The sequence below is a fragment of the Vulpes vulpes genome, chromosome 15 (assembly GCF_048418805.1).
Source record: "Vulpes vulpes isolate BD-2025 chromosome 15, VulVul3, whole genome shotgun sequence".
NCBI lineage: Eukaryota > Metazoa > Chordata > Mammalia > Carnivora > Canidae > Vulpes > Vulpes vulpes.
In genome coordinates this window covers 60,606,127-60,630,973 of record NC_132794.1, presented here as the reverse complement: position 1 = coordinate 60,630,973, position 24,847 = coordinate 60,606,127, and the positions used below count along the sequence as shown (strand labels likewise).

General features: G+C 35.6%; 1 protein-coding gene across 5 annotated transcripts in view; it reads left to right on the top strand.

Moving 5' to 3' along the window:
* The window catches only part of DNAAF4 (dynein axonemal assembly factor 4), a 103,197-nt gene that overhangs the window by 44,067 nt on the left and 34,283 nt on the right, over positions 1-24,847 (top strand). For 2 of the 5 annotated variants that reach the window (XM_025996238.2, XM_025996098.2), the window contains exons 7-9: positions 6,604-6,757; positions 7,785-7,890; positions 10,424-10,702. In XM_025996238.2, coding sequence (XP_025852023.1) covers positions 6,604-6,757; positions 7,785-7,890; positions 10,424-10,533 — 370 coding nt within the window. In that variant the 3' untranslated portion in view covers positions 10,534-10,702. Of the gene's footprint in view, positions 1-6,603; positions 6,758-7,784; positions 7,891-10,423; positions 10,703-23,944; positions 24,039-24,847 lie in introns of those variants that run through there. The other 3 variants (XM_025996174.2, XR_011997390.1, XM_072738584.1) reach the window with 3 other exon arrangements.

The following is a 24,847-nucleotide window of genomic DNA, read 5'->3' as shown; positions in this document are numbered from 1 at the left end:
TCTTTACTTCGTCCTACAGCTCTTCTTTCCTATTGGTCCTGCCCCTGGCTGCTTCTCCCACACTCAACTCTTGTATAAAATGGTTGGCCCTTTTGGCCATTGCAAATCAGAGTGTTTCTTTCTTTATAAAGGCGTACCAGTCAGTTATCATTAAAATGACAGAATGTCTGCAATTGTCCATTTCTCTTTGTTCTCCCTGTACGTACCATATAATAAGCACTCAGTATGTGTTGAATTAATGAGTACCTTTGCATAATTCTTTTCCCTGACACTACCTTTTTTTTTTTTTTTTGGAACATTAAGGGAGACTTCATGGTTATTAGCTTCTCTATTTAAATTTGATGTTCAGCGGTTACTGCACTTTAGTTACAGGTTTAATTTTATTTCCCTTTCCTTTTGAAATTTGGCTATTTCCAAGTTTAACATCATTCTGAAAGCCATAAAGCAAAACTCTGGATGTTTGTAGTGGCATTGTAGTGGCATTACATTAAAAGAATGTAATGTTCATTTGGATTTATGTTTTAGTATGTATATGTAAACATTAAAATATTTTAATACTTCATATTTCTTGCTATTATGCCTTCTACAATGGTTCTTTTAATAGTGCTCATTGTAAACTCTTTTTCCCTTAGAACCTGGGAGAATTTTTCTGACATAACTGTTATATTATAAAACTAAATACGTACATTAAGGATGAAAAATAGAACTGTTCTTCATTTAATTTTTAATTATTAGTTTAATTTTATTTTTTTAGAGTGGGGAGGGGCAGAGAGAGAGGAGAGAGAATCTGAAGCAGGCTCCCAGTGCAGAGCCTGATGGGCTGGGCTCCACAACCCTGAGATCATGACCTGAGCCAAAATCAAGAGTCACATGTTTGGAGCACCTGGGTGGCTCAGTTGGTTAAGCATCTGCCTTCAACTCAGGTCATGAGCCCAGGGTGCTGGGATCAAATCATGCGTTTGGCTCCCTGCTCAGTGGGGATCCTGCTTCTCCTTCTCCCTCTACCTCTCCCCATTGCTTGTGCTGTCTCTCATTCTCTCTCTCTCTCAAATAAATAAACAAAATCTTGAAAGAGTCAGATGCCTAACTGAGCCACCCAGGTGCCTCCAATATGGAACTGTTCTTCAAATGTGTATGTTATATAAGATTTCTAAAGACATATAGACCCAATGGAATAGATAGTCCAGAAATAGGCTTCCCTTCTATGATCAAGTGATTTTCAACAGTTTTTCAATGTAGAAAGGATAGCCTTTTTAACACATAGTGGTGAGAAAACTGAAAATTCATATAAAAAAGGATGAAACTGGACCCTTACTTATTAACACCTTACATAAAAATTAACTCAACTGTTCAAAGACCTAGACATAAGAGCTAAACTATAAAATTCTTAGAATCAAGGACAGAGTACATTATAACATTGGATTTGGCAGTATTTCTTGGATGTGACATCAAAAGCACTGGAGTGCCTGGGTGGCTCAGTCCGTTAAGCATCTAACTTGATTTTGGCTCAGGTCATGGTCTCAGAGTCTTGAGACCAAGCCTTGAGTGCGGCTCTGCACTCAGCAGGGAGTCTGCTTGAGATTTTCTCTCTCCTTTTGCCCTTCCCTTTTCTGCTCACTTGCACTCTCTCTCTTTCTCTCTTTAAAATGAAATCTTTTTTTAGTTTTGTTGACTGTTTCTTTTGCTGCAGAAGCTTTGTATCTTGAGTAAGTCCCAATAATTCATTTTTGCTTTTGTTTCCCTTGCCTTCATAGATGTATCTTGCAAGAATTTGCTGTGGCCAAGTTCAAAAAGGGTGTTGCCTGTGTACTCTAGGATTTTGATGGATTCTTATCTCACATTTAGATCTTTCATCCATTTTGAGTTTATCTTTGTGTATGGTGTAAGAGAATGGTCTAGTTTCATCTTCTGCATGTGGCTGTTCAATTTTCCCAGCACCATTTTGAAGAGACTGTCTTTTTTTTTCCAGTGGATAGTCTTTCCTGCTTTGTTGAATATTAGTTGACCATAGAGTTGAGGGGCCATTCCTGTGTTTTCTATTCTGTTCCATTGATCTATGTGTCTCTTTTTGTGCCAGTACCACACTGTCTTGATAATCACAGCTTTGTAGTACAACCTGAAATCTGGCATTGTGATGCCCCCAGCTCTGGTTTTCTTTTTTAATATTCCCCTGGTTATTCGGGGTCTTTTCTGATTCCATACAAATCTTAAGATTATTTGTTCCAACTCTCTGAAGAAATTCCATGTTATTTTGATAGGAATTGCATTAAATGTGTAAATTGCCCTGGGTAGCATTGACATTTTCACAATATTAATTCTTCCAGTCCATGAGCATGGAATATTTTTCCATCTCTTTGTGTCTTCCTCAGTTTCTTTCAGAAGTGTTCTGTAATTTTTAGGGTATAGATCCTTGACCTCTTTGGTTAGGTTTATTCCTAGGTATCTTATGGTTTTGGGTGCAATTGTAAATGGGATTGACTCCTTAATTTCTCTTTCTTCAGTCTCATTGTTAGTGTATAGAAATGCCACTGATTTCTGGGCATTGATTTTGTATCCTGCCACACTGCTGAATTGCTGTATGACTTCTAGCAATCTTGGGGTGGAGTCTTTTGGGTTTTCTCTGTAGAGTATCATGTCATCGGCAAAGAGGGAGAGTTTGACTTTTTCTTTGCCAGTTTGAATGCCTTTTATTTCTTTTTGTTGCCTGATTGCTGAGGCTAGGACTTTTAGTACTATGTTGAATAATAATGGTGAGAGTGGACATCCTTGTCATGTTCCTGATCTTAGGTGAAGGGCTCCCAGTGTTTCCCCATCGAAAATGATATTTGCTGTGGGCTTTTCGTAGATGGCTTTTAAGATGCTGAGGAATGTTCCCTCTATCCCTACACTCTGAAGAGTGGAAGGAGCCTCGGTGTCCATCAAAAGATGAATGGATACAGAAGATGTGGTATATGTATACAATGGAATATTACTCAGCCATTAGAAATGACAAATACCCACCATTTGCTTCAACATGGATAGAACTGGGGGATATTATGCTGAGTGAAATAAGTCAATTGGAGAAAGACAAACATTATTTGGTCTCATTCATTTGGGGAATATAAAAAATAGTGAAAGAGAATAAAGGGGAAAGGAGAGAAAATTAGTGAAAATATCTGTGAGGATGACAGAACATGAGAGACTCCTAACTCTGGGAAACGAACAAAGGGTAGTGGAAAGGGAGGTGGGCGGGGGTTGGGGGTGACTGGGTGATGGGCACTGAGAGGGGGCACTTGACAGGATGAGCACTGGATGATATGCTATATATTGGCAAATTGAACTCCAATAAAAAAATAATAAATAAATAAATAAAATTAGAACTCCCCCCAAAAAAAGAATCTGATGAGACTGTTGACCCCCCCTCCACTTCATATTTTAGCCATTTGTGAAACAATGTAATTATCTCCAGAAGATGTATTAAATTAAATACAAAGATAGATATACTAACAAAATAAATAAATAAAATCTTTTTTTAAAAAACACAGGCAACAAAAGTAAAATAGGTTAATTGAGATGCATCAAAATTAAAAGCTTGAAAGACATGCATGAAGGACACTATTAACAGAGTGAAAAGACAACCCATAGAATGGAGAAAATATTTGCAAATCATGTACTGATAAAAGGTTAAAATCCAGACTCCATATAAAGAACTGCAGGACCCCTGGATGGTGCAGTTGGTATAGTTTCCCACTGTTGGTGTTTTTGGTTCAGGTCTGAGCTCAGGGTCATGAGATCAAGCCCCGTTGAGTGCAGAGTCCTCATGAGTTTCTGTCTCCCTCTCTTTCTGCCTCTCTCTCCCCCCAACCCTGCTAAAGCACATAAAAAGATGCTGAATATCACTAATTATTTAGAAAATGCAAATCAAAATGACAATGGGATACTACTTTACATACATTACAATGACTATGATGGAAAAAAACAGAAATAACAAGTGTTGGTGAGGATGTGGAGAAATTAGAACCCTTGAACATTGTTGGTAGGAATGTAAGATGGTACACAGTATGGAGTCTCCTCAAAAAGATTAAAAATAGAATTACCATATGACCCAGCAATCCCATTTCAGAGCATATATACAAAAGAATTGAAAATAGGGACACAAACAGATATTTGTAACCCCGTGTTCATAGTAGCATTATTCACAATAGCGAGGAGGTGGAAGTAACTCAAGTGCCTGTTGATGGATGTTTTGGTAAACAAAATGTGGTATAACCATACAATAGATTATTATTCAGTCTTTAAGAGAAACTCTTGTTATATGCTACAACATGGATGAACCTTGAAGACATTATGCTAAGTGAAATAAGCCAGTTACAAAAGGAAAAATAACTGTATGATTCCACTTATATGAGGTACCTAGAGCAGTGAGATTCATAGAACAGAAAATAGAATGGTGGTTGTCAAAGATAGGAGGAAAGGGACTTCATTTTTAAGGGGTACAAAGTTTCAGTTTCAGAAGATGAAAAAGTTCTAGAGATGGACTTGGTGATAGTTGCACAACAATTTACATATACTTAACGCCACTAAACTGTACATTTTAAAATGGTTAAAAATGGTAAATTTTATGTTACATATATTTTATCACAATTAAAACAAAAGGCTTGTAGTAGACACTATAGGGTATCTAGCCAAAATGTATGGTCTCCCTTTATCCTTACTGGCTGAGACCCTTTTACGTTTAGGTATGTAGACCTTACCCATGTGATTTAGGATGGGGACCCTATTCAAGTCCCAGAATAAATTCTGATAGACTTCAACGAATCAGGGTTGTTTTCATTACACTGCTGGTGTGTTTGTTTGTGTTGTTGTTTTGTTTTTAGCTAGATGTACAAAAATATGTATTAAAATGTTGTTTATAAAAGCAAAGAACTGGGAAACAAAAACTCTGTCCATCAGTAAGAGGAGACTGGTTTCAGAAATCTTGGCTCAGATCCGAGACTACTTTGTAAAAAAAACAAAAAACAAAACACTGTAAGACAAGTGTAACTCCATATATCTTAATATGAAAAGATGATCATATTGTTGAATTTTCTTAGATGCTCCAAAACAGCAATATATAGTACTAAGGAGTAAAAGTAAGGAGAGAAAGACAAGGGTGGGGGGAGAAAGATTGAGGAAAAGAAGGAGAGACTGGTGGTTTTAGTAAGGCAAAATATTTTTTTAAGGGTAGGTACTTTTGGTCAGTGAGATGGGAAAGGAGGTGATCCAGGAGATTTCTGGGAAAGGTTTTCTTGCTCTTACAGAGCATATGCCAGAAGATACTGTCCCATTTTCTTCTAATGAATATTGTCCTTGAATGTTGCACCTGAAACTATGCAGCCACCTCACATGCATAAGGAAAACCAGCCTTACAATGAAGTAGCTGCTGAGTACAGTAGAATGGAGAAATGGAAGGAACCTTAGGCCTTAGGATAACATCCTTAAGCGGCTGATTTCACTGGGCATGTAGTCTTTCCCTCTGGACTTTTTAAATGTGAGATAATTTATTTACTTACTTGTTTAAGCCAGTTTGTTGGGATTCTGTTAACTTTCATTCAGAAATATCCTGGCTGGTATGAGGCATTTCAGAAACATAAACTGTTACCAGAGAATTAGCTTTTCCAGTGTGTGCAAGTTATTTTAAACTTGAGTCAGGCTTAGGTTAGATGTCACAGTGGTGTCATCTTCCCTTTTACTAATGATTTACTGGGTGCTTTTACTTTTGATGGTATCATGTTCTAGAACTGTACAGTATGCAGTACAAGCAACTGGAAATGAATGCAAAGTGTTATATGGTACTTTTATTTTTGGTATTTTCTTTTTTCCTTATATTTATGCATTTTTCAGAATTCTAAGAATTTTCATAAAAAACACTTTACATTTTAACTAAATCTTTTAATTAGATACATCTATTTGAAGAAAATTTTGGAAGATTTGATCTATTAGATGGTTTTGTTTGCAAGTAACCAAAAAAAAAAAAAAAAACAAATTTAAACTGGCTCTACGTTAAAAGGAATTTATTGGTTTATATAACTAAAAAGTTAAAGGTTTGTTGCATTTTAAGTAAAGTTTGATCCAGCAGTTTAACTATAACACTAAGGACTCCGTTTCTGTCTGCCTTTTTTATTCTTTTCATAATTCCAGCTTAATTATGGTGTTTCCATGGTGTTAAACATGGTCACCAACAGTTTTGGGCTCTGTGCTTTCTTCATTTGTATCTAGCAAGAGGAATTTTCCTAATTTTTCATTCTCCAACTTTGGAAACAAAGTCATAGGTTTCATTCTGAATAGATCAATTTAGGTCACAAAACTCTCCCAAGCCAATCATTATGGTCAAGAGGATGGAAATATGCCTGTTGGTTTAAACTACAGATGATTACCCTTGGAGTTGGGGTCGAGGTCAGTCCCTTTCAGATTACATGCTGATGTACGTGGAGGAAAGGTGGAGTCAGTGCAGTCTATGAAGCCCATTATACAGAGGATAAAAAGGGAGGTATGCCATCTCCTCTGCCTAATATCATTAGATATTATTTCTGTGTTTGTATTTCAATGTTATGTTGTTTTCCTTTTCTCTTTATGTCTCATTAGCAAATTGTTTGCAACAGAAAACTACTTGGCAGCTATTAATGCATACAACTTAGCCATAAGACTAAATAACAAGATTCCACTGTTATATTTGAATCGGGCTGCTTGCCACCTAAAACTAAAAAACTTACACAAGGCCATTGAAGATTCTTCTAAGGTATAGATATATATTTATTTATATATCATGCTTTAAAATTGTTACTCTCTTATTTATTGGTTTAAATGATGCCCTTAATCTTTTTTCTTTTAAATTTATGTAATTGAATAAATTTATGCAATTGTTAGTTATGCGTTTTGTTTTGTTTTGTTTTTTTTACTGGAAGAAAGATTCTTTTTTGAATAGGCAAGGAGCTGGTGTTTTTTTGTTTTTTGTTTTTTGTTTTTTTTGAGACTTCAAGGTACTATATTACCTCGGTGTATCAGGTGAAGTTCACAAGGAAATTAGTAAATGCTTGTCAGTTTGTGCTTACCCTTTATTTTAGTAAAGCTTTGCAGACTTAATGCAAGGTTGAAGAAGGAAAACTTTTTGTTTTCATGCTATCACTACCATCTACACAATAGAAGAATAGCCTATAATAATTTCCCAATGTTCAGAATAACCTATTATATCCTAATTTCATTATTAATATCATGTCATTATCTTAAACATCTAGTTTTTTTCTTTTTTTTTCCCATGTCAGAGTAACCTGTTTTAAGGGAAAATCACATGCCAAATCTCTTATGTGGCTCCTTGAGTTTGAAAATATGAAGGATATAACCACATCCTCATTCTTTGATCTCATTAAGCTATTGAAAGATCTGACAATATTTTTATGATCCAGTTTTCCCTTTACTATCACAATTTTGTGCACAAATATTTATTGAATAAATGGATAAACTGGATCACCCAATTTGAATATAAAGACCTCCAATATTCTTTAATCATTTCTGTTAATAAAGGTAAAGCTGTAGAGGTTTCACAGTTAAACCAAATCATCACTTTGGGAGAAAGGGTATGAATATTGTATCAGAACAACTGAGGAATTCTTTAAATTGTTCAACATAAATAGAAGTATTTGATAAATTTCTATGCTAGTTAGTTTCAAACTTTCAGTGGGTGAGGCTAGAGGCTTGTTTTAAAGTTAAGATTTTATCATGTTTTTGCTCAAGTTTGAATTAGTAAATTGTCTTTTTTATTTTGTAAGGCACTAGAATTATTGACACCACCTGTTCCAGACAATGCTAATGGAAGAATGAAGGCATATATACGACGTGGGACAGCATTCTGTCAACTAGAATTGTACATAGAAGGTAAGAAATTGATAGAAATGTTTTTAGTTCCAATTTATATTCCAAAAAGAAGTATTATTGGGATTATTTAAGACAATAACTTTTTAGAACTCTACTGTTTTATATTTTTAGCACTTAATATATTCTTTGCAATTTATCTGACAAAATTAAAAATGATTTTGAAGTATTTAAAAAATTATTGTTGTAGAAGGGAGTTAAAACAAGATGTGAACAAGTTTAGATTTAGGAAAATGCTGTAGTATCCAGACAACTTTTCTATGGAAAGATGTGTGATAAAGGTTATAAATGAGTCACTTAGGAGATGGTAGAAATTTAAAATGAACTGCTTTAGTCATATAGACAGACACATATATGAGCTCAGAAACAACTCATCTACCACATTATATGATAATTTGCTTATATTTGTGAGACTGTACCAAGTTTGGTTTCAGCCTCATTGTTTATAGAAGCCTTTTTTTTTTTTTTTTTTTTTTTTTTTTTTTTTATTTATGATAGTCACAGAGAGAGAGAGGCAGAGACACAGGCGGAGGGAGAAGCAGGCTCCATGCACCGGGAGCCTGATGTGGGATTCGATCCCGGGTCTCCAGGATCGCGCCCTGGGCCAAAGGCAGGCGCCAAACCGCTGCGCCACCCAGGGATCCCGAAGCCATTTATTTTTTTTATTGTTTTTCATTTTTAACGTATTTAGGGACCATTTTCAGTTATTCATGTGGCTCCAAAGGCAAAATTTTGTGGTAGTTGGCATTTTATCTTTAATGTTCTTCCCATTCCTCCTTACCCAGAGGGCCAATCAACTTTCTTTTATTCAAGGCCTAAAGGCATACTCGTTTATGATGCCTTTCCAAGGAATGGTCTAGTCTATAAGGTTTTATTATTTCTGACTTTTTTTTTTTTAAGATTTTATTTATTTATTTACCCATTCATTCATTCATTCATTCATGAAAGACACACAGAGAGAGAGGCAGAGACAGGCAGAGAGAGAAGCAGGCTCCATGCAGGGAGCCCAGTGTGGGACTCGATCCCGATCCCGGGACTCTGGAATCACCCCCTGAGCCAAAGGCAGACAGACGCTCAACCCCTGAGGCACCCAGGGTCCCTCTACTTTGTTTTTAAACTTGTTTCTTTTTTTCTTTTTTCTTTTAATTTTTAAAAAGATTTTATTTATTTATTACAGAGAGAGAGAGAGAGAGAGAGAGAGGGAGAAGCAGGAAGCCTGACATGGGACTTGATCCCAGGTCTCCAGGATCACACCTGGGCTGAAGGCAGCGCTAAACCGCTAAGCCACCGGGGCTGCCCTTAAACTTGTTTCTGACATTTTTAGGACATTTTTCTAACCAAAGTATCCAAATTAGATTTATGTTCCCATCCATTTTTTTTTTAAGTCTCTTATCCAGTTTCATGAAGTTAAAAATTATCAAGACAGGAATAAAACATTTTAAAGCATTCTTTAGAAATTATAGCATCATAGACTTTTTGAGCTAAAAGTACTCTTCATTTTAAAGATGAGAAAATGGAGGCTTGGAGAAGTTAAGTGATTTTCTTTAAGTGTTTTGGCAAATCAGTAGCACTTGGTACTCAAGTTTCCTTATTCTCAAAGAAATTTTCTCACTGCTTATCTTGATAAAGCTTTAGACTCATTTATGTGTATTTAACAAATAGTCCACAATGCTTTCCTTTTAAGCCAATTTTCCTCAAAGGAATTCTGCAGATGTATCTATAAAAAAATCACAAACTGTAGTCTATGAATTATATAAAGTATGGATTGAGTCTACCAAAATGATTTTTTTAAGTCTGAAATTTCCAAATAAGATGCCATTTATTACTTTTTCAATGAGGTAATAAAAATGTCCTTTATATATGTGAGTTTTATTGAGTCTGTTTATGCTTTCATGAGTTTATACTCTTAGTTTATTTGTACTTGAATTTAAAATAAATGCTTTTGGGATGCTTTGAGGGCTCAGTCCAAAGAGTGTGCAACTCATGATCTTGGGATCATGAATTTGAGCCTCACATTGGGTGTAGAGATTACTTAAATAAATTTAAAAATATTTTTTAAAAACCCCAGAATTGGGATGCCTGGGGGCTCAGCAGTTGAGCATCTGCCTTCAGCCTAGAGTGTGATCCTGGAGTCCCACGATTGAGTCCCACATCGGGCTCCCTGCATGGAGCCTGCTTCTCCCTCTTCCTGTGTCTCTGCCCCTCTCTCTCTCTGTCTCTCATGAAAAAAATAAATAAAATCTTAAAAAAAAAACAAAACAGAATTGCTTCTTACTAAATCCTGAGTGTAATGAGTGTAAGTATTCCTGAAATCACTGAAAAATTTATGCAATCTTTTGGAAATACTACATAGAGACACATATGCGAAAATGAGAATCTGATTTAAAACTTGATACTTAAAAAAAAAAAAAAAAAAAACTTGATACTTGTCCTGAACCATGTTCTTAGTGGTTATTTTTATTAAAAATATCCTCCATATAACACAAGTATTTATAAGATATTAATTTTATTGACCATCATTACTATTTAAATATAGGCCTACAGGATTATGAAGCTGCCCTTAAGATTGATCCATCCAACAAAATTGTACAAAATGATGCTGAGAAGATTCGGAAAATAATTCAAGGAACAGAAGTAAAATCTTAATGACTGCTGAAGCAACTAGGTACTGTACTAGATATTGTTTTAAGTTTTTCAAAAATAACTGGAGGCATTAGAAATCTGTAAATATTATGGCTGATTGTACAGAATGACTTTCTTTTTCATTCTCTAGTTCTGTAGAGGACAAAATATTATAAATCTACAAAAAATTAAATATTTGATTTGAATGGTTTCTGTATAAGTAAATCAAATTAAGAATGATTTAATTCTTTGTTCTTCAATACATAGATTAATTACATACACATTTTGTTGTTGTTACTGAATTCAGCTTGCCCTTATAACTAACAAAATATTTCTTGATGTGACAAGTTGGTGACATTACTGATTCATTTTTGACAAGGTAAAATTTGAAAATGAAGGACCATGTTTATAATTTTTTAAATTAAATATACTACTTAATTGAATGGTTTACCTTAGTATAATCAGTACTGATGTTCACTTAGAATTCAATGCACAAAACCTTTATTTCTCAATCTTCTGTTGTGGGAGGGTAGACCAGTTCAATCTAGCAACACAACTCTTTAGGAAACCTTATTTTTTATTTTAACTATATGTAGTGTTCCCCAAAACATTGATCATATTTCATACTATCTGGTGAAGGTAAGTTTTCTAATGAGATGTTTTCTAGTACCTTCAAGTACAACAGGAAAAAGAAAAAGACAGCAAAGGGTGAAATTAGCACAGAATATTATGATACTGGAATTGGATCGTACCACTGTGATGCAAACATTAAGCAAAAATAGTACAGCTTCCCTTTTGTATATAGCAGTTATCAAAATTGTATTTAGAGGATTTTTAGAAAAACAAGACAACTTTTAGGAATAAGTTTTTATAATATTTGGTCATCTGATGTCATTCAAATGGACCATAAAACAGCTTCATTCTTCCTTTTTTTTTCCCAACACAATACTTTTTTGAATATGTTTGGGTATCCTAGTTCAGCAACCTTGAGAGTCTTACTTTTATAATGCAACTTTAGACAACTTACATAGCAGCCTTTTCCAGTTAATAGAACTTCTAATAAGGCAGGATTGTTTTCTCTTATAATCAACATTGGTTTGTTTGTTTTTATTTTTAAAAATAAACGTTACCAAAGTAAAGATGGGTCTCCATGTGTGTCAAATACCAGTTTGATATTCAAAATGTTAACCAACCTAGTGCTTCTTCAGGCTCTTCTTATTACCATCCTCCACCCATCTCCCCCTCCCCCCACCAAAAGACTGGGCCCGATAGCTGTCTTAGGGGCAAAAGATCTATCCTTGGAGGAATAGAAGGGCTAATCTTAACTAATTATTAACTTTTTGATCCTATTCTCTAAATAAAATCTTGGACTTTATTTATCACAATAGATGAGTTTATATTCACAAAATACTTGACCTCTTTTAAGCAATCTCCTTTAGTCTGCAAGGGACTTTTGTCTTAGATTGAAGTAGTGACAGAGTTAAAATATTGATTCAACACTCCCCATCTCCTTTAGTGCCAATTATTATTAAGGCCTATGAATAAAAGATAAGTAAAAATTCTTATGGTAGTCCTTTAGTTTTTTTCATAATGTCAATCATTTGATTGAAATTAATTTTAAGATACCAAGTGGATATTAAGCTAAATGTAGCTGTTACAGAAATTTAAACTAAAGGGATCTTTAACTGCAGAGGGATCTTTAATCCCCTACTACTATGTGATTACCATACATAAATACACAGTATATCTGTTTATTAAAGATAAAATTTTGATAAATTTGGCTATGAATAAATATCAAAACTGTATCAAAATACTTATTACAAAGGAAAGATCATGACTAGCCCATTTTTGCAGTGGATGCTATGTAGGAATAGGAAATTATTATTGTTAGACTTAATTTTAAAAAATAATATTTTCTAATGTATCACTTGTCCTTTGACTGATAGTCACTTGAGAGTCAGCTAGGGTAGATGGGTAGAAACTTGTCTTTGTCTCATTAAAGTACTTAACCATTTTATGAGGAACACTCATTTTTTCCTTCCCAGAAAGAGGTTTGTGAATTACATCAAGCAAAAATGGTTTTTCCCAAACCAGGTTTGGTGTAATTTTTCTTTTATACATTTTAGCTCTTTACTGACAGAAATAATAATATCAGTCCTAATAAATAAATGCTATCAAATAGCTAAATGGAAAGTAAACACATACGTTTATATAAACATATCCTGTCCTGGTTTCCTAGAGTCAGGGAAGCCAGAAGCTGGACAGTAGTTACAGCTGTAAAAACAGATTCCACTTGGGAACTACTGCCTACTACAGTATAGGATAGAAGACTCTAGTATAGAATTGGGGTCAGTTCCGTGGACAATGGACAAGTAATGATTGATAGCTAAGGAGCAAGTTGGGGGTGGAGGTTGGGGTTGTAAGTGGATGGAAAATTACTAAGAGGAAACATCAGTGGTAGGGAGATTCTGGTTAAACTGACCTAACTGGATTCTTGCTGAAGGCAGGCCAGGATGACTGAGTATCATCTGGGGGATTGTGGGGGATGAAGAATTTGGTCAGATATTGAAAGTGATAGGGATCCTTGGGTGGCTCAATGGTTTAGCGCCTGCCTTCAGCCCAGGACATGATCCTGGAGTCCTGGGATCAAGTCCCACATCGGGCTCCCTGATGGAGTCTGCTTCTCCCTCTGCCTGTGTCTCTGCCTCTCTCTGTCTCTCTGTCTCTCTGTCTCTGTGTCTCTCATGAATAAATAAATAAAAAATCTTAAAAAAAAAAAAAAAGAGAAAGTGATAAAAATTGATGGTGGGGATTCTGGCTAAACCAACTTAGCAATATTCTTGCTAACAACTGAGCTCCTAAGGGCAAGCCCCAAGGACAAGGCCCAGTTGAAAAAGTGGCTCAGAGGAACCTGTTTAGAGTTCAGTGAAGGAGAACTGGTCACTAGCAAGCCAAGTACTTTCCAGTGAGCCTCATCCATGTGGCAAATAGAGGCAAAAGGTTTTGTTTTTTTTTTTTTAAGATTTTATTTTTTTGAGAGAGCGAGAATGAGTGAGTGAGTGGGGGGAGGAGCAGAGGGAAAGGGACAAGCAGACTCTATGCTGAGTGTGGAACCTGACTCAGGGCTCTATATCACGACCTTGAGATCATGACCTGAGCCAAAACCAAGAGTTGGATGCATAACGACTGAGCCACCCAGGCACCTCATGGGCAAAGGATTTTTGTACATAGCATCTGGGAAAAAGATTCATAGGTGATCTCCCAAAAAGACTGACAACAGGGGTGTATTTCATTATCTTATTGAACTGATCTAGCTCAATCTCATTCTCAGACAAAGACCTATCAAGAGCTGACCCATCTCTGAATATCAGATTCACATTAACAAAGCTCAGGAGACTGAACCAAACAGATTGCCTACTTACTGATTCATAAGTAGAAACTGAGTGAGCATATCCATGGGGATGATAGGCTTCACAGGTGAATTCTACCAAACATTTAAAGAAGAGTTAATACTATTCTTCTCAAATTATTTAAAAAAAAAAAACAAAAAACAAATAGGAAGGAAAGCTTCCAAATTCATTCTACGAGGCCAGCATTACCTTGATACCAAAACCAGATAAAGTCACTACAAAGAGAGAGAGAGAGAGATGTCTGATGAACAGAGGTGCAAAACTCCTCAACAAAATCTTAGCAGACCAAATCCAACAATACATTTTAAAAAATTATTCAAGTGGGATTTATTCCTGGAATGTAAAAGTGGCTCAATATTCACAAATTAATGAAGATGATACATCACATCAGTATGAGAAAGGATAAAAATAATGTGATCATTTCAATAGATGCAGAAAAAATATTTGACAATGTACAACATCCACTTATGATAAAAACCGTTTAGAGAGAAGAGACATCAATATAATAAAGGCCATCTATGAAAAACTCAGAGCTGCATCATCAATGAGGAAAAACTGAGAGCTTTTCCCCAAAGGCCAGGAACAAGACAGTATGTCCACTCACCATTTTCATTCAACATAGTACTGGATGTTTTAGCCACAGCAATTAAATAAGAAAAAGAAAAAAAGGCATCCAAATTGATAAAGAAGAGGTAAAACTTTCACTATATGCACATGATATGATAGTATATATAGAAAATCCTAAGGACCCCACCAAAAAACCTAGAAATGATAAATGAATCAGGAAAGTCGCAGTATACAAAACCAGTGTACAGAAATCTGTTGCATTTCTATACACTAATAATGAAGTAGCAGAAAGAGAAATTAAGAAAACCATCCTATGTACAATTGCTCCAAAAATAATAAAATATCTAGGAATAAACCTAACCAAAGAGAGGAAAGACCTGTACTCTGAAAACTATAAAACACTGATGAAAGAAATTGAAGATAATAGACACAAATGGAAAGATACCCATGCTCATGGATTCAAAGAAAAAATATTGTTAAAATATCCATACTGCCCAAAACAATCTACAGATTTAATGCAATTCATATAAAAATACCAATGGCATTTTTCACAGAACTAGAACAAATAATCCTAAAATTTGTATGGAACCAAAAACCCCCCAAATAGAGGAATGATGAAAAAGAACAAAGAACAAAACTGGAGGTACCATAATCCCAGATTTCAAGATATACTACAAAGCTGTAGTAATCAACACTGTATAGTAATGGCACCAAAATAGACACATAGATCAATGAAACAGAATAGAGAGCTAGAAATAAATCCACCAAACCCATGATTATGTGGTCAGTTAACCTATGATGAAGGAGACAAGAATATGCAGGAGGAAAAGAAAGTGTGTTTCATGTAGAAGAATGAAATTGGGCCATTTTCTTATACCATACACAAAAATAGACTCAATATAGATGAAAGACCTAATTGTGAGACAGGAATCCATCAAAATCTTGGAGGAGAACACAAGCAGCAACCTCTGTCACCTCACCCACAGCAACTCTTGCTAGACACATCTCCAAAGGCAAGGGAAACAAAAGCAAAAGTGAACCAGTGGGACTTCATCAAGACAAAAAGTGTTTGCACAGTACAGGAATCAGTCAACAGAACCAAAAGACAACAGAGAGAATGGGAGAAGATATTTGCAAATGTCTTATCAGGCCAAAGGGCTAGTATCCAAAATCCATAAAGAATCTATCAAACACTACACCCAAAGAACAAATAATCCCATCAAGAAATGGGCAGAAGACATGAACAGACATTTCTCCCAAGAAGATATACAAATGGCCAGCAACACAAGAAAAACTGCTCAACATCACTCAGCATTAGGGAAATACAAATCAAAACCACAATGAGGGATCCCTGGGTGGCGCAGCAGTTTGGCGCCTGCCTTTGGCCCAGGGCACGATCCTGGAGACCCGGGATCGAATCCCACATCAGGCTCCCGGTGCATGGAGCCTGCTTCTCCCTCTGCCTTTGTCTCTGCCTCTCTCTCTCTCTGACTATCATAAAAAAAAAAACAAAAACAAAAACAAAAAAACAAAAAAAAAACCACAATGAGATACCACGTCACACCAGTCAGAATGGCTAAAATGAACAAGCCAAGAAACGACATGTTGGTGAGGATGCAGAGAAAGGGGATGCAAGCTGGTGCAGCCACTCTGGAAAACTCCTCAAGAAGTTGAAAATAGAGCTATCCTATGACTCACCCAGCAATTGCACTACTAGCTATTTACCCCAAAGATACAAATGTAGTGATCTGAAGGGGCACTTGCACCCCAGTGTTTATAGCAGAATGTCCACAATAGCCAAACTGTGGAAAGAGCTGATATGTCCATGGACAGATGAATGGATAAAGAAGATGTGATAGATAGATAGATAGATAGATAGATAGATAGATAGATGATACTAGAATATGACTCAGCCATCAAAAAAAAGTGAAATCTTGCCATTTGCAATGATGTGGATGGAACTAGAAGGTATTATGCTAAGGAGAAATAAGTTAATCAGAGAAAGACAATTCTCATACGATCTCACTGATGTGGAATTTTTGAAACAAAACAGTATCATAGGGGAATAGAGGGAAAATAAGATGAAATCAGGGAGGGAGAAAAGCCATGAGAGACTTTTTAAATATTTTATTTATTCATGAGAGACACACAGAGAGAGGCAGAGACACAGGCAGAGGGAGAAGCAGGCTCTTTGCAGGAGCCCAATGCGGGACTTGATCCCGGGACCCCAGGGCCATGCACCAAACGGCTGAGCTATCCAGGGATTCCCCCATGAGAGACTTTTAATCATAGGAAACAAACTGAGGGTTGCTGGTGGCGGAATGGGGTTATTGGGTGATGGACATTAAATAGGGCACATGGTGTAATGAGCAGTTCCTCTTCAATAATTTTATGTTCTTATGAGGGAAAAAGTAAAACCTGTTTAATCTTAAGAAAAAAAAAGAAGTCAGGTGAATAAATACAAATAAACAAATGAGACCAAGGAGAAATGATTAGTGAAGGAGAAAGAAATTAGCAAACTAATGCCAGAAAGCCAAGTAAAGAACTTGTTTCAAGAGGGAATGAACCAGTTGTGTGAAATTATGTTGAGACATAACACATGGATTGAAACCTGAAGGTGTGATTAGGCAATGTGTAGAACACTGCTCACCTCAACAAATGTTTCAGTGAGGTCGTAGAATGGAAAACTTTAATGGAATAGGTTTAATTTTAAAAAAATATTTTATTTATTATTTTAAAGAGGGAGAAAGCAGGGGAAGGAACAAAGGAAGAGAGACCAGCAAACTGTGCTGAGCACAGAGCCTGACACAGGGCTCCATCCTGCGTTCCTGAGATACTGATGTGAGCCGAAACCAAGAGTCAGATACAGACTGAACCACTGAGGAATAGGTTTAAGAAAGGATGGAAGTAGCACTTTTTAGTAGTTTTGCTGTATACTGAACAGAGAAACAGAGTAAAAGCTAGAAGTAGACATATGGGTCCAAAGGTTATTTTTTTAAAGATAGGATAAGATAGCCTATTTGTATTCTGATGGCATCGCATTTTGACTACTAAACCTATACTAATCAGTTCTAAAGATAAATGTAGCTGAAGACAACTACAGAGTAATATTTCTTAAACATGAACTAAAAAAAAATAATGAAGGATAGAAGAAAGGCAGGCAGGGATAAGCCCCACCCCTCACCCCATCTTAAGAGGAAAATGACTAGTAAAAGGAAAAAGACCCCATCCTGTTATTCTAGGCTTTACTTAGTGCCCCAACTTTAAGTCTTCCTACTGGAAGGACTTATAACTTGTTTGTGACAGAAAGGAAGGGAATGGCCTTTGGGTGTCCTAACTCAGGCCTGGGTGGGCTGCCAGGGGATATTTAAACAAAGGGCTTGATCTGGTGGCCATGCAACTGGCCAGCATGCCTAAGGCAGTGGCAACGACAGCCCTCTGGATCCAAAACATCACCCTGGAAGGAACCCTACCCCCTTCCCACATGAACAACTACCTGATAGGTAGATGGGCTTGTGGACAAAAACCTTATTAGGGGCAGGGGCATGGAGGATTAATCAGATTAAAACAACCCACACCAAACAGTCCATAAAACCCCCTAAATTTAACCACCAAATCAACAACACTCTTGGGTCCTACATCTTCCGGAGCTTTGTACTATTGCTCAATAAACTTTGCTTTGATGCCCACCACTCTTTGGTCTACTTCTTCATTCTTCAAAGCACCATGACCAAGCTGCTAAAGCTTTGGAATATGCTAAAACACACAAATAAATGAGTTTGTAATTTTTCTAAAACACACAAATAAATGAATTTGTAATTTTTCTAAAAAAAATTTTATTCCAGATAGAGTTTGAAAATCAATTCTTATAGAAAATATTTAAAGCACATTAGGTAATAAATAAATAAATAAATAAATACACACACATACACACACTTTTGGCAAACTTTCCTACCTTTACACAATTATCAGCATATTTGACACTTCACTTCCATTTTTTGACTCATCGTTACTAGAAATACAGCATGAACTCTCAGCTTCAAATAAAATGAAGTTTATCTTCTGAAAGGAATATTTTACCAGTTTGTTTAGGTCTTTTTCCTTTCTTTTATCTGTAAACTAAAAAGACTACTAGAAATATAGTTCACCTTGTGAAAAATAACATTAATATATTTGACCAAATAAGTTGATTGCTTTTTACTATCATTGCTCATAATTGTGAGTTTACTATTTCTATTACTATACTGTTTAGTTTGTTTACTAAATGAAAACATGTTTATTTAGCTCATAAAATGGATAAAATGAAGTATAAATACAATCAAAAGTAGTTCCTTGCAGACTATCTTGAGATGGTCCTAGGGTCACATGCCTTTAAACATTTTATAAAGGGAAATTACATTTTAAAAACTGTGGACATTGGAAAAGAGAAGATCCTGGTAATCTTGTCATGATCTGAAGAATAAACCTGGTTTTAGTGATGGTACACAAGAGTTAGCTCCAGGGAGGTATGTCTTAAAGGTTTATAAACAAAGGTAATTAGCCTAAACTTTATAGGAAAGAGGAAGCCTCCTGTGTATAACTGGATACATGATGCCATGAAACATTCCATTCAAACTAACTCTCCTTGTTCCGATTCTACATGTTAAAAACAAAAACAAAAACAAAAAAACAAAAAACAGAATTCAACTGAGTAAATTTAAAAACTTTAATTGGCTTTATTCAACAATTCATAAATCAGGCAGCATCCCACCTAGCACGTAGAAAAGCTCTGGAAAGCTATACAAAATGGAAGACTTTTATAGGTAGAGACAGGGCAAGACAAACAAGGTAATAAGAAAAAAAAGGACTTTTTTCTGGCGAGGTCACCTTCCTTTGGGGAAAGGGTCTATCAAGCAATTTACCTCACTAGTGCTGATCAGGAAGTTCCAGATTACTGGTTAAAGGTCAAATACCTGCAATTATATCTTGGTTTGCTGTCAGTGGGGGCAAGTGACTCCATTTTTTTAAACTTTTAAAATTATTTTTAATTTTTATTTTTTATTACTTTTTAAAAGTCCAGTATAATTAACCTAGTGTTATTAGTTTCAGGTGTACAATATAGCGATTCAATAATTTCACACATTACTCAGTACTCATCACAATAAGATACTCTTAGTCCATTTCACCTATTTTAGCCATCACCTCCACCCACCTCCCCTCTGGCAACCACCAGTTTGTTCTCTATATTTAAAGAGTCTTTTTTTTTTTTTGTCTCTTTTTTATTTGTTCATTTGTTTTGTTTCTTAAATTCTACATATGAGTGAAATCATACGGTATTTTTCATTCTGTGACTGACTTACTTCACTTAGCATTATACCCTCTAGATCCATCCATGTTGCAAATGGCAAAAATCTCATTCTCTTTATGGTTGAATAATATTCCATTGTATACCATATCTTTTTAATCCATTCATCTATCAATGGATACTTGTGTTGCTTCCACATTCTAATGTAAATAATGCTGCAGTAAACATAGGGGTGCATATAATCTTTCAAATTAGTGTTTTCATTTCTTTGCATAAATACTCAATAGTGGAATTACTGGGTCATATGGTAATTCTATTTTTAATTTTTTGAGTAAACTCCACACTTTTCAACAGTGGCTACAACAGTTTGAATTCCACCAACAGTATCTGAGCGGTCCTATTTATCCATATCCTTGCCAACACTTATTATTTCTTGTCTCTTTGATACTAACCATTCTGACAGGTATAAGGTGATATCTCATTATGGTTTTGATTTGCGTTCCCCTGATGATAAATGATATGGAGCATCTTTTCCTGGTCTGTTGGCCATTTGTATGTTTTCTTTGGAGTACTGTCTGTTCATATCTTCTGCCTATTTTTAATCAGATTATTTGGGGTGTTTTGGCGTTGAGTTGTTAATATATGTTGGACATTATCTCTTATTGGATGTATCATTTGCAATATCTTCTCCCATTCGGTATCTTTTTGTTTTCTTGTTTCCTTTGCTGTACAAAGGTTTTTGTTTTCATGTAGTCCGATAGCTTATTTTTGCTTTTGTTTCCTTTGCTTTAGGAAACGTATCTAGAAAAATGTTGCTATCACTAATGTCAGAGAAATTACTGCCTATGTTCTTCTAGGATTTTTATGGTTTCAGGTCTCATGTTAAGATTATTAATCCATTTTGAGTATATTTTTGTTTATGGTATAAGAAAGTGGTCCAGTTTTCCCTATATCATTTGTTAAACACACTTTTTTTTGTTCAGTGAATGGTGTTATTTTCAATTAGCCAACATATAGCACATAAATTCAATTAGCCAACAGTACAACATTAGTTTCAGATATAGTGTTCAGTATTTTTTCAGTTGTGTATAACACTCAGTGCTCATCACGACAGGTGCCCTATTTAATGCTCAGATCCAATTACCCCATCCATCCATCCACACCCCTCCAACAACCCTCAGTTTATTTCCTATGATTAAGAGTCTCTCATGGCTTTTCTCTCTGATTTCATCTTTTTTTTCCCTCTATTCCTGTATGATACCATTTTGTTTCATAAATTCCATGAGTGAGATCATATGATAATTGTCTTTCTCTGATTAACTTATTTCTCCTTAGCATAATACCCTCTAGTTCCATCCACATCATTGCAAATGGCAAGATTTCATTTTTTTGATGGCTGAGTCATATTCCAGTATCTATCTATCTATCTATCTATCTATCTATCTATCTATCTATCATCTATCTATCTATCTGTCTATCTATCTATCTATCATATCTTTATCCATTCATCTGTCCATGGACATATCAGCTCTTTCCACAGTTTGGCTATTGTGGACATTCTGCTATAAACACTGGGGTGCAAGTGCCCCTTCAGATCATACATTTGTATCTTTGGGGTAAATACCTAGTATTTACCTGGGTCAATCATAGGGTAGCTCTATTTTCAACTTCTTGAGGAGCCTCCATACTGTTATGTTGAGCATTTTTTCATGTGTTGGCCATTTATATGTCTTCTTGGGAGAAATGTCTGTTCATGTCTTCTGCCCATTTCTTTCTTTTTTTTTTTCTATTTAAAAAAAGCTTTTATTTATTTATTCATGAGAGACACAGAGAGAGGCAGACACAGGCAGAGAGAGAAGCAGGCTCCATGCAGGGGGCCTGATGTGGGACTCAATCCCCGGACTCCAGGATCACGCCCTGGGGTGAAGGCGAACATTCAACCCGTGAGCCAGCTAAGTGTCCTCTTCTGCCCATTTATTGATGGGATTATTTGTTCTTTGGGTGTAGAGTTTGATAGATTCTTTCTGAATTTTGGATATTTGCCCTTTACCTGATAAGACATTTGCAAATATCTTCTCTCATTCTGTCTGTTGTGTTTTGGTTCTATTGACTTTCCTGTGCTGTGCAAACCCTTTTTGTCTTGATAAAGTTCCACTGGTCCATTTTTGCTTTTGTTTCCCTTGCCTTTGGAGATGTGTCTAGCAAGATTGCTGTGGCCGAGGTGACAGGTTTCTGCCTGTGTTCTCCAAGATTTTTATGGATTCCTGTCTCAGAGTTAGGTCTTTCATCCATTTTGAGTCTATTTTTGTGTATGGTATAAGAAAATGGTCCCGTTTTATTCTTCTGCATGTGGCTGTCCAATTTTCCCAACACCATTTGTTGAAGAGACTTTTTTCCATTGGAAATTCCTTACTGCTTTGTTGAACATTAGCTGACCATAGAGTTGAGGGTCCATTTCTGGGTTCTCTATTGTATTCCATTGATCTATATATCTGTTTTTGTGCCAGTATCATGCTTACGATGACAGCTTTGTATTAGAGCTTGAAGTCCAGAATTGTGATGCCACCAGCTTTGGTTTTCTTTTTCAATATTCCTTTGGGTATTCGGGGTCTTTCCTGGTTCCGTACAAATTTTAGGAATATTTGTTCTAGCTCCGTGAAAAAGGTTGATGGCACTTTGGTAGGGATTGCACTGAATATGTAGGTTGCTCTAGGTAGCATATTTTGATAATATTCATTCTTCCAATCCATGAGCATGGAATGTTTTTCCATTTCTTTGTGTCTTCCTCAATTTCTTTTGTGAGCATTCTATAGTTTTCTGAGCACAGGATCCTTTGCCTCTTTGGTTAGGTTTATTCCTAGGTGTCTTACAGGTTTTGGTACAGATGTAAATGGGATAGACTCCTTAATTTCTCTTTCTTCTGTCTCATTGTTAGTGTATAAGAATGCGACTGATTTCTGTGCATGATTTTATATCCTGCCACTTTGCTGAATTCCTGTATGAGTTCTAGCAATTTGGGGGTGGAATCTTTTCGGTTTTCCACATAGAGTATCATGTCATCTGTGAAGAGTGAGAGTTTGACTTCTTTGCCAATTCCATTGCATTCCCATGACTTCTAAATGGTGGAGTTCCCTAGAGTTTAGTCCTTAGGTCTCTTTTCCATGAATATTTTATAGTCCTATTGGGTTTCATCATTTCAGATAATTTCATTGTGTGGTTGTTGTTCAAATTGACCGTATTCAACTTGGGCTTCTCCCCTGAACACCAGACCACAAATTCAATTGTTTCACAATAGCTCTACATTCCCCAGATACTCCCTTCACTTCCTTCATGAGTGTGGTCAAGCATCAATTTATCGGAGACCTTCCCTGACCAATCTACCAAAAATAATGCTTTGCCCAAGCACTCCCTTTCCCCCAACCCTATTTCATTTTTCTCCATATTTATCACTTGGCATGTTTTATATGTATATGCAGGCATATATATTCATATGTAATTATGTATACATAATTTACACATGCATACTTATACATATGTATAAATGTAAATATATGCCTATATGTATATAAAACATGTATAACATGTGTAAACATATTTACAGTATGTAAACATGTATATATACTTAAACACATATATACATATGGTTTTGGGTCTTTTATTTTCCTACTAGAGTATTCTAGAATCTAAGTTCCATCGGGGTAGGCCCTTAGTGCCTAGAATATCCCTGGACTTTAACAGGCCCTGAATGATTACATAATGGCCCAGATAATGAGCTTAATTCTGAGACATAGCCTATCTGAGAATTTTTGCAACAACAAAACAAAGGCCTCACCACCTGCCATAGTAAGAAACTTTAGGTTATCATCTGGATTCTAAATATTGAAAAGTTGACCTGCCTTGCCACGAATTGAGAACCTTCAACAAAGGGGAAAAACAGGTTATATAACAGATTTTTGTGGAGAAAAAGGTACTAAACTCAAATTTTTAAATTTGCATTATTCATCTGGATATCTTGTACAGTTCCAGGATTTTTGATGTTTTAGAGGAAGTGAACAAAACTAATTTTTGTTTTTGCTTGTGTTATCAAATAGAAAATTTTGAGGTATTTGGAAAAATTTAATGAGGCAGAGTTTGAGCTATTTCTTCACATCAAACCATTTTTTTTTGTTAACAGAAGATCCAACTTTTCTGATGCCCTAGCAACTCACAAGATTATTTTTCTAATTCGATATTAGTATCTGGAACCTGAAACCAACAGTGATTTTTTTTTTCCAACAGTGATTTTTTTCAAGTAAAGATACTCAAACTAAAGTGTGGTTTCAACAGATGGCAGTTGAAATAAATAAATCTCTGTATACAGAGGAATCACAGAATTTGAAGAATAGTATAGTTCATATCCACCACTGCTCACACTGTGTTAATGATATATCAAATTATTTGCATTTATAAGAAATGTACCACATCTCTTGCATCTTTGTACTCTTATTATGTATTGCTTCTTCTTACTGAACTGAACTTTCCTTTGGTTTTACCTTCTCCAAGATGCCTCTCCTGATGTCCTTTGTCTCAGTTTGAGTAATCTGTCTTTGTGTCTGAAAGACCTCTTGCATATTTTACATAAATTATCACATTTACTAATTTGCTAATCTCAGTCCCCTAAAATACAGTTCATTGAAACTAATAAAAGATACTGTCTTTTATTTCTGTGTTCTATTTGTATTGTATGATGCCTGTCATAAACAGGGATTCTATAAATATTTGCTAAAATGAATGAATGAATAACAAGACTTCTCTTCTACTAGCCTAGCAGTGGAAACTAACATTTTCCCCAGGTTCTAAGCCTTTAGCTGAAATAATAGAAAAGTGGGAAATTACTAGATGGTCTTGCTTAATTCAATTTTTTTCTTAGTGCTCCTATATTCCTTTGTCTTAATGAATATACTCAGTGGACAATTGAGATCCTGAAAGCCTTTTGAAACTTTTGGAGAACATGTACTAAATAAAACCAAAATGCACTAAAATGTGTCTACTTTTTTCTATTTTGAACACATTTTTATTTAAGCAGTCACTATCATTC